The 17,198-nt window shown below is 37.9% G+C and overlaps 1 protein-coding gene across 8 annotated transcripts in view; it reads left to right on the top strand.

The window, feature by feature from the left end:
* GRM3 (glutamate metabotropic receptor 3) overlaps window positions 1–17,198 on the top strand; it is a 260,271-nt gene that overhangs the window by 152,709 nt on the left and 90,364 nt on the right. For all 8 annotated transcript variants that reach the window (XM_037836540.1, XM_037836539.1, XM_037836541.1 and 5 more), the window contains one exon: window positions 8,581–9,436. In XM_037836540.1, the coding sequence (XP_037692468.1) occupies window positions 8,581–9,436 (856 nt within the window). The remainder of the gene's footprint in view (window positions 1–8,580; window positions 9,437–17,198) is intronic.

Here is a 17,198-nt window from a genome sequence, read left to right on the forward strand (position 1 = left end):
CCCCAGATCAAGGGATTGGCCCACTAAATTGGCAGTTTTCAACGTTTGCGGGAAAATCAGCAATTGCTCAGGTGGGAAAGTCCAACACTTTCGCATTTCTCCCCAGTTCCTTGGTGGGTAGGGACTACTGTTATACTTCTTTTTTATAGATGAAGAAGCTGAAGCTCAGGGAGTTTAAATAAATTGCCTCAGGTCACACAGCTAGAGAAAGAAGGGGCTGAGATTCCAATGCTGGCATACCTGATTTCAATTCTGTATACAATTTGCCTCTTTAATACCTGCTGGACAGCTCTGTGGAAGTAATGAGTATTTAACAAGGAAACTATGAATAACACAGTTCTATTTGCTACAATTAGTACTACATATACCTCTCTGCCCTAAATTATAGCCACAGGATCTCAGAATAATAATCATTTGAAAAAACCTTAGGCTTCAGCCCTCAGCTCCCTCAGGCATATCCAACATCTTTTGGTATTTGGTTGACAACCAACCAGAGGAGGAATGCCTTTTTTATTGATAAGGCTATCTTTGTTGTATTATTGTTACACGAGTGATTCCAGGGGCCACAGAAATGTGGTTTAGGCCAACTTGTTGCTCTGTTAAATCCTCAAGAGACATTGTCAAAAATTAATATCCAAGGCACTAGAGGAGATGTTTCCAACAGGTCTGAGAGTAAAGTCAGGTTACTCTGAGAGTCATGCTTTTGCAGGTGTTGCCTGCAAACACAAATGCACTCTGGACCAGGTATGATATAAACCTTTTGATCTCATTCTTAATGACTGGAACCCAAACCAATTTAGGTCCACAATTACTCTTAGAAATTAACTCATGCAGGGGAAAGAGAGCAACAAGTAAATACAAACAGATCTGTGGGCAAAACACCTCTAATTAGTCTTATACCTGACTCAATCTGGGTGAAACAATCCAATTGTTCCTGAGAGAGTGCCTTGTTAGTAAGGCAGCAAGACAGACACTTGTTGAATGTGGAGTGGCATTTTTATGATGAGAAACCTGACATGTCTTACGATGCCAGTCTCCTGAAATAATGTGATTCACATCATTTCAGCCTCAATGTCAAGCTATGAGAATGCCAAAATAGATAACCTTCATACTAATAAATTCTTTAGTCTCAAATGAAGAAAGTGAAAAGTGCTGAATGCAATGATTTCAGGAGAGATTTGGTATAGAAATAAGCATTACTTCAAGCCAGTTTTTGAATGTTTCTGCCATGATTAAGGAGTCCTTTGTCAGGATTGTCCTTGCAAAATCATCAGGACTGACTTATGCTGTTGAACAGGAATTTCAACATGGATTTTTGACCAGAGTTTTTTTGGGTCCATGGCACATGGTGCTCTCACAGATGATACTTAGCAAACTGGCACATGCTACACTCCATTACATGATTTCCTGAATCAAGATTAATTCCTGGCCTTCATACTGGGCTTCTATCACTTTTTTCATACAAAATGTTCCCAGATGTGCTGCAGTTAGTGTGGCCAAAAAAAAAAGGCGGAGGGGGGGGACCAGTGCTTTCTGTAATAACAATATGATTGGCATCTGTTATGGACAGATAACTTGTGATATGAACTGCGTGAATTCCTCAGGCAGTTTCTCAACTATGCATCAACTCCAGTTCCATTTTAAAATACAAGCCAATCTGAGATTTTATAGAAATAATAGCTGTAACTTGATCAATCTGAATAGGAGGGTCACTGGGGTCTCTTAACATCAAAACTGCTAGAATTTGCTTTATTTAATAACCTAGGCTCTAAGGTAGCAGATGGTTCAAAGTGTCAGCTCTCAGTGCTTGTATTCCAGGCTTATATATAAGCATTTAATTAAAAGAACTAAACAAACATTCAGCAATGCATATATGATAAAACAATTAAAGGTGTAGGTGTAGGCCCTTAGAAAAGGGCCCCAAAGAGGTATATGAGCAGCACAGAACACAAAGGCAAAGTCATGAGATGATTATCAAGTTTCCTAGTTTCCAGAACAACAGCAACAGCTTACTTTTCAAATGTATGTAGTTCAGCTCTGTCGACAGCATTGTTCTTGGAAAGTAAGCATTTGATGACTGCCATCTGGAATTTTTGTAGCTAAGATTAGGTCCACTAAAAAAAAAAAAAACAGCTATTGTTGTTCAATTTAAAAGCAGAGGCTCAGAAGTCAATAACTATGAAAGTTCTGAAAAGAATCCTCATGATAGAGAGTCACTTTAGTGGGAACCTTATTTCTAGTAGACTCTAAACTTGAACACACCTTTTTGTCTTCTCTTGAAAAAAATATTTGACATTTTGACAGCACCGAAGGAGCAAAGCCTATGTTTGAAGTGGTAGATCATAGGTATTTTATGCCTTCTCCTGAGTGGGAAAAGTGACCACAGGACTGATGTGAGCCAAACAGGTGACTCTGAAATTTCCAATCCACAATCTCTTTTTTCACAGCATCAAAATAATAATGTACTATCCGAGTTCGTTCCCATATTTCATACTCTTCTGCTCCCAGCATCACTGGAATGAAATACTACACCTGGGATACTGAAAAGAAGAGTCCCCTTGCCGTCAAAAAACGTCAGGTGAAGGAAAACTCCCAAATAAATTGGTCTTTAACTCAAAATTACTCTCAGCAAATGAGGATGGTTTGGATGCCTACAGCAGCATCACTCCACAATCAGCTATTGACTGTGGGAAACGTGAAGTTTTACAGACATTCCCAAAGCACCAGTAACAAGAGACACTGATGGGAGCCTGGAAAATTTGACTGCTTGTTTGCCTTGTGCACAATGCATTTGTCTCCAGAAAACCCTAACTTACCAGCAAACTCTAGTACTAGTTCATTTGGTGGAGCCCACTTTAGGTATATCTTTATAAGTAGTTTCAGGACTGAGATCTCATAGACAAAAGTCTTCATTTATTTTTCCTTAGAACAAAAAAGCAATTGTCTAGCCTTAAGGGAATTGGTGCACAGGCTAGATCCAGTTGGTATAATATTGACTGCCTTTTGTGTACTCCCAGTCACATAGAGATAATTTGAGGAAACTCGTTTTAATGGTATAAAAATCTTGATGGCAGATTGCTAGAGGTCTAAACCAATTCCTTATCTTACATGTCATCTTATTTTGATGAAACTTTGAATGTGATTAGTAAAGGATCCACATTGCACAGAAAATTGTTTATCGGTAGTGTTTGAGAGTAACTTTACATTGCCTGGCCAGCCTTCTGTTTTGTGCAAAACCCTATCTCGTAATTAGAAAAGGTTACATAGTAAAGCAGCAAAGTATCCATTCATCCATTCATTTATTTAACAAACATTATAGAGCACCTTCTACTTTGCTAGGTATTGAGGATACAGATTAATGGACACATTCTCAGCCCTTAAGAGTTCTCACTCCAGTGGAGAAATTACTGAATAATCTAGAAACCATCACATACTTTGATTAGTGCCATGGAATCCATGGAAATGGAGTGAAAGAGGCTCAGAGAATGGGTACACACTCAGTCTGAAGTGAGTGGACATGGAAGGTTTCTCAGAAAAGGGACTTTGAACAGATTAGCTGAGTGAACAGTGGTGAAGTTCTTTCCAGCATAAAGAACAAAATGTACAAAAGCATTTTGATGTGAGAACATGATAAATTTTGGAAACTATAGAGGTAAGTTCATTCAGAGAGGAAAATAATAATGAGAAAATAATCTCAAAAAATATTAACCATGATTTGTTGGACAACTATTGTAGGTTAGATCTATTCTTAAATCACTCCAGCTTGCAATTACAACAATGGGAAAAACACAAATTTTAGACTATAGCATCTGCTGGAAAACACCAAGTACCTGGCTAAATCCAGCATCCAAAGCATCCCTCCTCAAGCCAAATAATTCAATACATTTGTGACTTTAAGTATTTTAATGCAAAATATTGCAGACAATAGTACACATTGCAAGCGGGGAGGACTTATGTTAAATGTCATTACCTGCAGCCTCACAAGATGTAGGAAATAAGGGGTTTTGCTTTAAGGTCATTGTGTTTCTCACATAAATCATAAAGCCAAACCTGATCATGATGTTTATCTTCCCAGTGGAAATTTCTTAAGTGACTGTTAATTCTTAAATGGCTGTTGTTATTGTTGCAGACAGTAAGTAAACAAATGTTTATGGAGCAAGCAGAAAGTATAGATGGGCAAATGAAAAAGTACACTTTTTATAATAAGGAATTTGAGGAATGGTCCTATATGGAGATTATGCCATCAGAAATAAAAAGAGACAAACACGTTATAACTAGAAATATGTCTTCTCTAAATGGATCAACTAATATTGAAAAGATGTTTTCCTAATAAAATTCACTCTTACTGAACCCATGCTGTTTCTTAGTAATTGCCTTATTCATTTCTAAGTTCTCTCATGCTCTCATGCTGTTAGAAAACTCTCTTCTAGAAAGTTACCAAAACTCCTCATCATGCTTATTGCTTTATATTTCTTCTTGATTCATATTTCCTGAATTTGCCCTTCCTCCTCCCCTATTACCCTCTGAATGTCCTCCCCTTATTGATTTTCCAGATTATTGATAGTAATTTCACAATTTAATCTACAATTTCTTTCAGAACTCAGAACTAGAAGCAAACTCAATTAGTGTGATTATAGGCATAACTTTCGGTCTTATCTCCTACTTTGGTGTGAGATAACCTTTTCATGTTATTTGTATTACCATTTCCAGATTAGGAAACATTTTCACTGGGAAGAATGAGATAGCAAGAGGAGCTGCATACTGGCTCTCTTTTACTCACATGGAACCAACTTCAACACCTACTAATGCTGTTTCTTCCTGCCTTATCTTCTGAAACATCATTTGAAAACCAGACAATAATGCCAACAATTTGCTCCATTTTCACATTCTGTTGCTTTAGTCTTCCTAATCCTTTTCTCCTGGGTTCATGCCAATTTTCTATAGTTTTCTTGGGGATGCCCCCCAACAAACCCACAGTATCCATCTCTTGCTACAGGTTCTTTAACATCCAGTCCCCCCAGTGCAGCCCAGTAACTCAGTGGGGTCTCTGGACTTCCTGTCTATTCTGCCTTGCTGGAATTGTTCTGTATTTTCTGAATTTATTTTTTAAGTTCCCCTGTCTCTTTTAAGCTATATTCTTTTTTAGAATCTGTATCCATGAGAAGTATATCTACTTTTGAAAATTTTTTTTTTCTAAAGCATATATAACTAGATCCTGTTTTCCCTTCCTTCCTCCACTCCTACTAACAATAACATAATGGGGGGTAGCTTGCTTCCAAAATTTCACATTACTTCCTCATCATAAAATAGTTCTTTCTTATCATTCAAAATTATGTCCAGTGTAGGAGTTGCCCTCATTTCTTCATCCTTTCTTAGAAAAGTTATATGGCCAGTTAAGCAAGTTAAGAATGTTTCAGAAGTCCAGCTTTTAGCTGAATTAGGAGACATCTAGCTAATATCTATCTTAATATGCCCCAACCCTAGTTTTAAATTTTGTGTTAAAAAGGATGCTCCTTCTAACAGCAGCTAGGCAATTGATAGTGTTTATCATAACATTGCTTCTTTTCCTTTCTTCTGTTCTTCCTACTTGGATGCTTTTCTGTGCTTAGACCCTCAGGTTCATAGTCACACAGTGGAGGGTAGAGAGGAAGTTGTGAGGGGGCAGCCGTGGTACTTGAAGTCAAAAGACCTGGTTATATATCTTTACTCTACCCTCACTTTCTAACCATATACAATTATGAACAAGTTTCTTCACCCAGCAGAACTCAGTTTCTGTACCTCTATAATGGAGATGACAATCACCATAAAAGGTTGTTGTGAATACCAAAGGAGAAAATAAATATAAAATCATCCAGCACATTGGCAACTGGTTTTACAACAGTACAAATACATTTTTTAATGCATAAACCAAATTGAACATTGTTCTTTTCTAGAAATCAGGTTGGGGGTGGGTAGGGAATGGATGGAAATGAGATTTAAAATCTACTAACTTCTGTAGTGTATACTTTTTACGGTAAGCACCTTTATAATCTACGGAAACTAATTTTAAAAGGAACAGCTCACCATAATAAAAGTACTTCAAGGCATGGCTCTATCATTAATTTATATTACATAGGTTTCTGATGCAACTTTGAAGATAACTTTGGACAGTATTATTTCCCCATGCTATTCAATATAGGTGATACAATTGATATTATACCTAATTCCTTATTAGTGTTGCATTCTCATGCTACAATTCACCAAATGAATCCTTTTTCGAAAGTAGGTGGTCTTTTCATTAAATATGCTCACACGCACATACTGTATAAATAATTATCATTAAAAGGATGGCAATAATCGCTCTTTTATTCTAGCCCACCATCTTCCCAAACAGGCTACAGCTCATTGTGCACCTTCTCAGTTCAGAGAATCTTTTCCATATTGCTATTATTCTACATCTAGTTCCTTCTCTTGTACAGCCTGCTTTGTTTGTAAATTGTTTTCAGACATCTTGGAGAGGTAGACATGAAGCCACAGGATCCCATCAGACAAAAAACAAGAACTCATTCTTAAGCAACTTCTCACTACTCCTACCTCTCTGGGAGAAGAAATTTTCAGCAGTTTAGGATCCTTTCACTGTGATTCAGCTCCCGGAAAATACTGTCTCTGGGCATTTTTCAGATCCTTTCATTCTCTGTCTCCCTGAGGGATTCAGGTCCTGATTGTATAACTTGAAGATGAGAATACCATAACATCAAGAAGAAACAGCCTCTCCAGTGCCACCCAAAAACTCCATAATCAAGCAAAGCCTGTGCAGACATAGGCTCTTACCACCAAGCCTACTATGGAGTACATAAATCCAACAGAAGCCAGGTGCTCATTCTAGAAACAATGACAGTATCATCTCCATGTTACCTGTCATTTAATTCATGTTGAGAAAACAAGCAATACTCCTATGTTCAAATGACTAGTACAGGCCATTTTGTCCAGGGTTTCCTGGTTCTGAGAAAAGAAGAGATAAATAATATACTGGTCTTCATCCACCCAGCAACCCACACCCACTCCCAAAACTTCACCCATTTTTGGGAATATAAAAAAGTTTTTACCAAATGCAAGAAAGAATTGAGTTCTAAATTTGCACTATATTGCATGTTAAATGCCAGATTTCCTAGCTGTTCTGTTTGTTGTCAAGAGGCAATACAATTTAAAAAGATATAGAAAACATTTTTGATAACTCTGGGCTATATCAAGTGTTAGTTTTAATAGCAGGCCAGATCTCCAAGAACATGCTGTGTGGCTGTGTATGAACTTGGCTGTTGGTTTCCTTTACCAGATGAAGGGATGATTAATCGGGACTCAGATGTCAGTTGTCTTATGTTACTTGTGCTCTTTGCTAACAGCTGCCTATTTCAAGCTGTGCTTCCTACATGTCAAATATAAACCCAAAACCGCAATTTTCAGAGAGAAAATTTCAAAGTATTCAGAGAATATATTGGAAGATTCAGGGTAGTTTCTAATTAAAGTTCACTTAGTACATTATATCATTTAAATAAAGAAAGCAGAGATAGAAGCTTTCAGAATAATTTAGGTAGCCAAGAAAAATAAAAACAAACTTATTATTAGATATATATATATATAATCTATTTAAATATTTGTGAATATTTATCTATGCAAAGTCTTAATTATACATAAAATGCTCCTTGAAAAAATGGAATCACTGTCTTCTTTTTATCCTGCAATAAATAAAAAACAGTAAAATACTGACAGATGAATTATAAGAAGTCTAAAATTTTTTATTCCAAAAAAGCTTTAAACATTTTAAAGTAGATGGTTCTTACTTGAAAGATTTGCAATCGTTCTTTGGTTGATTTTTAATTAAAAAAATACAATAAGAATAGTATTTGCATACTTTCTTTCACATCATCTAAGGAAGTAGAAACAAATTTTAAAGAGAAAACTAAGAAAATGTTAGTCACGCTTTTCAAGACTTTAGACAAGTATATGCTTAAAATTTGGGGTGGACCAAATCGAATTTTAGTTGATTTTTTTGGCTTAACCTAGATAATAAATGTTTAATTTGGATTGTCCATGTGGCATACAGTTACAAAATTAAACTCTTTCAGAGAATGCCATTTTTAGCAAAAGAGGGGGAAGTGAGAATTAGACAGCACCCGGGCTCTTTCTATACAACTGCAGCCAAATGATCTGAAAATTGATTTTGGCCAGTTCACTGTAGTTCATTATTTGACTGAACTAGAGCAGGACCCCAGAAACTTACCAGCAAAACAACCCCATTGAGGACACTCGAACAGGAATTATCCTAGCTCAGGGTCTAGCATAAAGCTTGGAAGGGAGCTGGGGAGCCCTTCTCATTTCTCTTCTAAGCCCTTTCTCAAAGTATACGCTGTTAAGCTGCGACCTATTATCCAAAATATAGTATCCAAGGAAGTAGCTGACATTCATCTCAAGAACTATCAAGAAAATGTAGCAATCTAGAAGTGAAAAGGGTGTTGTGTATAAGGTATAATGATAGTCATTTTCCACGTTCACCCATTTACTTCCGGGTTCTAACTTTGTACTTCCCGTTTCTCCCTGCGCCAGGTGGCAAACCTGCTACGGCTCTTCCAGATCCCTCAGATAAGTTACGCATCCACCAGCGCCAAACTCAGTGACAAATCGCGCTATGATTACTTTGCCAGGACTGTGCCCCCTGATTTCTACCAGGCGAAAGCCATGGCCGAGATCTTGCGCTTCTTCAACTGGACTTACGTGTCCACCGTGGCCTCCGAGGGAGACTACGGGGAGACGGGGATCGAGGCCTTCGAGCAGGAAGCCCGATTGCGCAACATCTGCATTGCCACCGCGGAGAAGGTGGGCCGCTCCAACATCCGCAAGTCCTACGACAGCGTGATTCGCGAGCTGCTGCAGAAACCCAACGCGCGCGTGGTGGTCCTCTTCATGCGCGGGGACGATTCTCGCGAGCTCATCGCCGCCGCCAGCCGTGCCAACGCCTCCTTCACTTGGGTGGCCAGCGACGGCTGGGGCGCGCAGGAGAGTATCGTCAAGGGCAGCGAACATGTGGCCTACGGCGCCATCACCCTGGAGCTCGCCTCGCAGCGGGTCCGCCAGTTCGACCGGTACTTCCAGAGCCTCAACCCCTACAACAACCACCGCAACCCCTGGTTTCGGGACTTCTGGGAACAGAAGTTCCAGTGCAGCCTGCAGAACAAGCGGAACCACCGGCGCGCCTGCGATAAGCACCTGGCCATCGACAGCAGCAACTATGAGCAGGAATCCAAGATTATGTTTGTGGTGAATGCCGTGTATGCCATGGCCCATGCGCTGCACAAAATGCAGCGCACCCTCTGCCCCAACACCACGAAGCTCTGTGATGCTATGAAGATCCTGGATGGGAGGAAGTTGTACAAGGATTACTTGCTGACAATCAACTTCACAGGTAAGCAAGTAGCCTTAATCTTTAGTGCAAATCGGTGCAGATATATATAGCTGAGATTGTGTGTGTGTGTGTGTGTGTGTGTGTGTGTGTGTGGCAACAGTAATCAAATACCTCTGCCCCAACCCAGAAATTTTTGTTTCTGAGCCACAAAAATGGTTCAAAGTGTTAAATGGTCCAAGAAGCAATATGAGTCTTTTTGATGTTCTTACCTATTTTTGAGGGAATATGTTGGCTGCCACAGCACATGAACATGAAAGGCCCCCAAGAGTGGGCTGATCACCCCACTGTGGTAGCTGCCTAAATACGGGCCAGGCTCCATTTGCTCTCTTCCCTGTTTTTAGCTGTAGGATATGACACGTGCGATATGGGCATTTAATCTTCTTTAGCAGGATTGGCGACTCTCTAAGGAACATGAATTTCCAAGCCTTCCTTGTGGGTGATTTGAGCAAAAGACTCTCATAACTTTCACGGGGGGGGGGTAGAAAAAAGTCACTGCTTTCCCTGAGCCTAATTAGGGATGAAAAGGGAAGGATACCTGGACTAGGGTGATTTGAGGCACTCCAGTTTATTTTATCTACTATACAGAAATATTTCCATATGGATATAAAGAGTTGTGGATTTTCTTATATTATCTTTTAAAAAAGAGATTCAGTTTTCCTGCACGTCTGAGTATAAGCAACTTGTAGATTGATAGAAGTCATTCTCATACAGTGGTGAACACACAAAGATGCACTGGAAGTGACTGCTGCCTCGTCAATTATTTCTAAATATAGTCTAAATAATTCTAAGTGCATTATTGCATTAAAATGCATAATAATTTCTAAAATGCATAAAATCTTCAGAATTTGCATTCTCTACTAAGGAACATGTCGTATCAACTTATTAAGATACTGGTTCTGGGGGCTTTAGCTTATTCCCAAGTAATAAAAGGGTAAATAATATTATTGGGTGCAAAAGATTTTTGATGTCAAAAACATTACAATGATAAAATGCTTCCATTTGCCAACATTGCTAATACTCTTCCATGCCTCTAGAGCCTCATTCTAGTCCTCACAGTTTCAATTGACTTCTTATCCAAGACCTAAAAATTTGTGTGCTCATCCTACTATCAGTGGAGCAAATGGCAGTTGTCACACCACTTGAATATGTGGTAGCTCAGAAGTCAGATGGCCTGCAAATCACTGGTAGTATTCAGAGAGGGACTCCATGCCCTTGGCTCCTATTCCAGAATTCTAACCCCTAAGCCAGCTTTGCAAACCAAAAATTATCAGCCTGCCATTTTGTGCATCTTCTTTTCTTCATTCTCCCCAGATGGGGCAAAAGTAGTAGAAATCGATTATATCGCTATTCCTTCTTGTTCGTCTGATGGATATAATTTCTTACCATTAGATTTACTACTGAAAGTGGTAAAGATTAAACATTTCTTGTGCCCTGTATTCCCAAAGGTGTATTCCATAAAGAAATAGCAAAAAATATAAAATAATAGCAAATCAGCATTCATCTCAAAATTCCAGATCAATTCCTACTGACATCTCCAGAATATATGAATGGAACCCAGAATCAGTAGTGAAAGAAATGTTAAAGTATTTCTGAGTCTTATTGAGCTTTACTCTAAAAATAAGTGAACTCTCAGGTACCATAAATAGTTTGTACAATACACTTAATTCTTAAAGATAGTTAAGACACTTCATACTTCAGCACTCCTTCCCGGTTCAGACAAGTATAATCATTTGTCTTCTAGTTCGTTCCTTACTCCTTAATATCAAGTATGCAAATATATCCATATATCCACTCATCAGCAGCTAGATTAAGGAAACTATTGAATTTCAGAGCGCCCTTGCAAGGTGTTTTATGTAACCAAAATATTTTCCTTCATCCTGCTGACTTTTTGAGGTTTAAAATGGCAAAGGAAAGTGAAGAAGTAAGACCATTATTCGGATAAATAAAACCAAAGTACCTTCTTCTTGTCTGTCTTGTTCAATTACTGGGTTTGATTCTACAATTCAGTTTGGCTGTGTGAACCTGACTACAAAGTGCTATTTTAGCCTTCTCAATTTGTCAGACATTACCAGTCATTCTCCGTTTCTGAAAAGGTAAGGGGATGAAAAACATATTTAAATTACAGAAAAGAGGGGAAATTAAAACCAGACACAGGTAAATATTCTTAGCAGTGAGAATTGGACAAGAAAATTCATTATTATGGGAGAATATCAAGATGCTAAATTAGCTGAATATGTACATAAAAAATGAATGGAAGAATTGACTGTAAGAATCTAGCACTCTGCTGGGAGAAAATGTAAATATATATACATATATAAATGAATAAATAGAATAGAATGCACATTTGAGTTAATAGTAATCTGATATATCACTTAGTATCTATATTTTAAACTTAGAAGTAGGTAAAATATTATAAGCATGTAAGCCACGTTACTGTTTTAAGACTAAAAAATACTGAGTAATTTTTTATCTAGTTAGGTATTGAAAGCAGGTGTGTTTTACATTTTTTTCTGAAATAGTATCTCTGTTTTTCTAACTTGAATATTGAGACAATGGACTAGGCACGATAGTAAACATTTAGCAGACACTGAAACAATCTTTGCTTAATTGCATTGAAACAGTCCTCTTCCAGCCATCTGTTTGTACTCAGTGAATTTACCCCAAGATTCCTTTGACAAGAGATAGCTATAGCTAATTTCCTAAGAGCTCTAGTCCTTACAAGATGAGACTCTTAACCACATAGATTAAAATAATGCATGGTTCCCCAGTGTATTCCTAGATTTGGCCAACACAGTTCTTGCTTACAGTTAACCCAGTTTGAATATTTCTTTAGCAGAGCAGTTTGTGCAGACTTACGCCTTCTTAATGATTCTCCTAAATAGTAAGCTCTCCTGCATAGGATCTGACCACATAGAAGCCTGTTTCTAGACTTGCCTCCTGCCACATTCTCCCTTCCTTCCATGGTGACTACTTGTGGTTCCCCAAACACATCATGCCTTTATTTTTACCTCTGTGCCCTCTGCACATGCTGTTTCCTCCACCTAGAACATTCTCACCCCTATCTGGCACCTTCACATACTTCTGTGTCCATTTAAGACTCAACTTAAATAATACTTGCTTTAGGAAGCATTCCTCGGACTTCCCAAATGGAGATAAATGCCCGCCTCTTTTTTGCCTATTGTCATGGCATTTTGCTTTCCCTCTCACCTTATATCCAGGCAACACACACAAAAAGTCTTGTTGGCTGTACCTTCAAAATAGATCCAGAATCTGACCACTTCTCACCTTCTCTACTGCTTCCACCCTGGTCCAAGCTGCCAGCATCTCTAACCTACATGTCTGTAATGGCCTCCTAATTGATTTACTCTTGCCCACCCCTGAACCAGCACCCACAATCTGTTCTCTGCACTGCATCCAGGCTGCCCTTTTAAGATATGTCAGAACAAATCACTCTTGCTCAAACCCCTCTAGAAGTTTCCCCCATTTTGCCCAAAGTAAAAGTCAAAATCCTTAAAATGCTCCCCTTTGTCCAGTGTTTGGATGGATGAGTAGAAAATGGGGCAAAAAAAAAAAAAGGCACCCAGTGTTCTTTTTTAGTTTAATTGTTCTTTTTCACTTTAATTTTTATTCTTATTATTTTTTGTGTGTGTGGTAATGAAAATGTTCAAAAATTAATTTTGGTGATGAATGCACAGCTATATAATGGTACTGTGAACAACTGAATGTACACTTTGTGTGAGTGCATGGTATGTGAATATATCTCAATAAAAATGAATTTAAAAAAATCCTTACAATGTCCTACAAGACCTTATTGATCTGCCCTCACCCTATTCTTTACTGTTCTTCTGTCATCACCTTTACTGTCCTTGTTGCTTGTGTCACTCCAGTCACCCTGCTTCCAACCTTAGAGCTTTTTCACTGCCAGTTCTCTTTGGTGCTCTTTCCCAAATATTCCTGTGGCTAATTCCCTTAATTCTTTCAAGTCTTTACTTAAATGTTACCTTCTTAATGAGGCCCACCTTGGCAATTCTTCCTAAAATTGTAACATACTTCCTGCCCTTCCAACCCCGGACAGGCTCTCCCATTACCCCTTAACCTGTTCTACTTTTTTTTTTTAACCCCGTGATTTTTATCACTTTTGGTCATATCACATCATTTATTTTTTTAATATTTATTCTTTATTTTTTAATCCTCACTCTAGAATATAAGCTCTGTGAGAGCAGAGATCATTATTGATATATTTTGGTGGTGTATCTCAAACGTAATAGGTGTTCAGTAAATATTTGTTGAATAACAAATAGCAGTTGACACCCAGATTCATGTTTCCTTCTCTTTCTCCTTTACTAGATTTTGAACTTTTTGAAGGTAAAGAACATATGTTTCATCTTGGATCCCAAAAACCCAACACAATTTCTGGCTCAGAAGGGGCATTTTATAAATGTTTATGAAGGAATAAGGAATGAGAAAAATGATCAATCAATAGATTTATAATATGATTCCTTTGTGAAAATTTAATGTATATGTTTTGTTCATTAACAAATGAAGTGAAAAAAAGAGATGCATATGACTCATGTAATGGCTTGCTTTACCTAAACATTCTCATTTAGTTATGTCCTATCATTCCATTTGAGATAAATTTAAAACCAAATATCATTAGAATTAGAAAAGATCTATCATTGTTTTATTGATTAATTGATTAAGACCCCAGAACTGTAATTTATTTTGATAAGATTACTTACCTGCCTGTTGGCAGAGGCTGGGACTGAAATCCAGGTCACTTATCCATAGCTGCTTTTGTACGTTCACAAGGACTCCACGAAGTTGAGGTCTTTGACTCCAAATACCCAACACAGTTTCTGACACATGCTAGGAATCATAGAAATGTTTCTTAAAGGAATTAAAGAAGCAATCAGTCAATAGGTTTAAAAATTTTCTTTTTGTGCTCCTTTTTATGATCTCTTTAATGCTCCTGGGCTGCCTTCTCAGTTAACTGGAGGTAGGGTGGCTCATCAACAAATTTTGAAACTGAGCCTTAGATTCAAAACCTTAGGATATTCTTAAAAAAAAGTTTCAAAGCACTTTCTAATAATTCAGTAAATTTTTTCCATGTGAAAGTCATGTCATTCAGAATTCTAAAATTAATATCTAAATGAGAGTTATATTTGGTGTCCTGTGACTTTTTAGAATTACTTGGAATAAAATTCCATATTCTAATCATGTAAAAGGAAAGCTTAAATTACCCAAGACAGTTAAGAGCTAGGGAACTAGAGAAGGCTATTAAACATTTTAAAAAAATGCAGTATTGCTATCATTGTGTATGTTCATAGTAGAGTACAGTCTTTTCACTTTTTATTCTGTGACCAGTTCCAAAAAGTACAGTAGAATAAAATACTGCGTTACAAAAGGCCTTTCTTAAAGATAAGCTGGCCCCTACTCCTTACTTGACAGACATAGAAATTCAGGATGTCAGGATTATTATCTTCACTTACTGAAGCACACAAAAGTGAACTTAACTGTCAGAGTTATGTGGTAACCAGAGTATATTCATTTTGCAAGAAAAAAAGAAAGTGCTCTCACTTACTGAACATACTGCCAGAGGTGCTCCAAGATAAATCTATTGTTGAATTGGCATTATCTTGGGAATAATACTCATAACATTTCCCTATGTGATTTGTAAGGGCAGGCTACTTTATTTGAAAATGGAGAGATTGATAACTTGACACCAGATCTCATAATGAATATGTGACAGAGAAAACCCTTAAGGTATTTGACTTAGTCATTCATTCCACAGATATATTTAGACTTTGTGGAAGGCCTTGGGGACTCAACAGTAAACAAGACAGATGCAGCTCTTACTTTATGGAGCTCACACTGGTATCTAGTCACCAAAACAACCCCAATGTTTAGAAGCAGGGTTACTGGGGACTGTAATTTTTAGTCTTACCCTAGGTTTTTCATTCATTTTGGTTTTTAATTTTTGTTCTGCACTGGAAAGTTATTGTGTATCTTAAGCCAGAAGAGATCTAAACTCACTGATCAAATCTTACTCCCAGAACTTGACTTACAAACAAAGAGGGCAGTTCCTTGTTACTGCTGGGCTGGTGGTCATAATCAGGCTGGGTAGGATACACCACTATGATAGTTCTTGGTTGGTTGGTTGTTTGGTCAGTTGTTTAGTTGTTTGATTGGTTGGCTAGTTTTGTTTTGTTTGCACACTCATCCCTTTATAATAGAAAAGAGACAGGCCACTGAGATCAGAGACCCAGAGCCTGTGGAAATGGTCCAATGATATTCTTATGTTTACATCTGGAAGAGGAGCAGAGACAGAAAATGGGTAGTTCAGGCTGGTTGCTTCACTCACCTCTGCGTCTGGCTCATCTAATAGGTACAAGGTTCACTCTTGGTTGGGACTGTAATCACAGAGCACAGGCCAGGGAGGGCAGATTTTCTGGGACACTGCACTCCCAGGAACATGTTTTAGCTGGTCCCGACCCAGCAAGGCTCTCCTCTTGAAAAGTACACGGTCATCCAAGGCACAGCGAGGAAGCCAAAATGGTAATGTCCACATCTTTAGATGAATGGGCTTTGAAGTCCCTGAAAGAGCAAACTGCTCTTGATCTTGCTTCCTCCCCTGGAACATTTGTAGTTCCCACAAAAGCACAGAAACTTGTTCCAGCTCTGCTGATCAAAAGCATTTCCAAAATGTAAAGATAAATACCCTGTACTTCTTTCTTTTCCTTTTTCTCTGGTCAGCTTCCTGGGGTCACAGGATAAGATTTAAACCTCCAAAAGGGCACCACAAATGTGGTTACTTATTTGTTTGTGCACCATGCATCTGTACTTTGGTGTCTTAGAAGCTTGAGAAATGATTCCCATTTTAAGGTCACACAGTGGAGAACAGCAGCCTCTAGGAAACCTAATTTTCCACTTTGACCTGTGCTTTCTGCTGCTACTGCTGCTTGTTGTTATTACTATTATCATTGTCATAATAATAATAATTATTATTATTATTTCATAATCTTTCATTTATCTTGTTTCATTTGAAGAGCCACCATGTCAGGAAAAAAGTAGTCATCCCCAATGAAGTAAGAAAGAAATGTATTCTACCATCCTGCTAATCTGAAAAAGTAATATATGTAGACTAGTTCCTCTATGTTTCCAGACTTTATGGGCACTGTGGTGTGTTTACAGGAGCTTCACTTGCAAAGGAGAATGAAGACAAATATTTTGAGAATTTTTTTTTAAACAAACTAGCATACTTTTAAAAGAAATTAAATTTAAAAATAAATTAAGCGTACATTCCTGACTTTTTGGGCACCCTGTGTAATCCCACAACTTCCAAAGGTTTCTAATCTCTAGACACATTGTTGCAGTTGAATTGAAAATGTGTTTTCCTGATCTTACATATCTTTGTGCTACTAGTAATCCTCAACCAGACACTGAAAAACCAGCATATTGAAAGGAAGTATTTTCAATGGGTTCAGAAAGAATTTCCTGACCAGGATGACAATCACATACTGAAATGGAGGAACTTTCTCTAAAGAATTTTAAAAGTTTAGATTGTCCCCCAATAGAGCAGGAAAGTAAGGGCAGTCCTTCCCAAAGTTGGGTTTAGTAAGCCTGTGTAGGAACCTAGCAGAATTCTCATAATGCCATAATGCCTGAGCAGCTTCTGAAGATTAAGGATGTCTCATGTTATACACTGAGGAGTGAGCATTGATAAGGATGGCTAAAGTACTTGATGTCTGGTCACCATTCTGGT

This window comes from Choloepus didactylus, chromosome 5, assembly GCF_015220235.1.
Source record: "Choloepus didactylus isolate mChoDid1 chromosome 5, mChoDid1.pri, whole genome shotgun sequence".
NCBI lineage: Eukaryota > Metazoa > Chordata > Mammalia > Pilosa > Megalonychidae > Choloepus > Choloepus didactylus.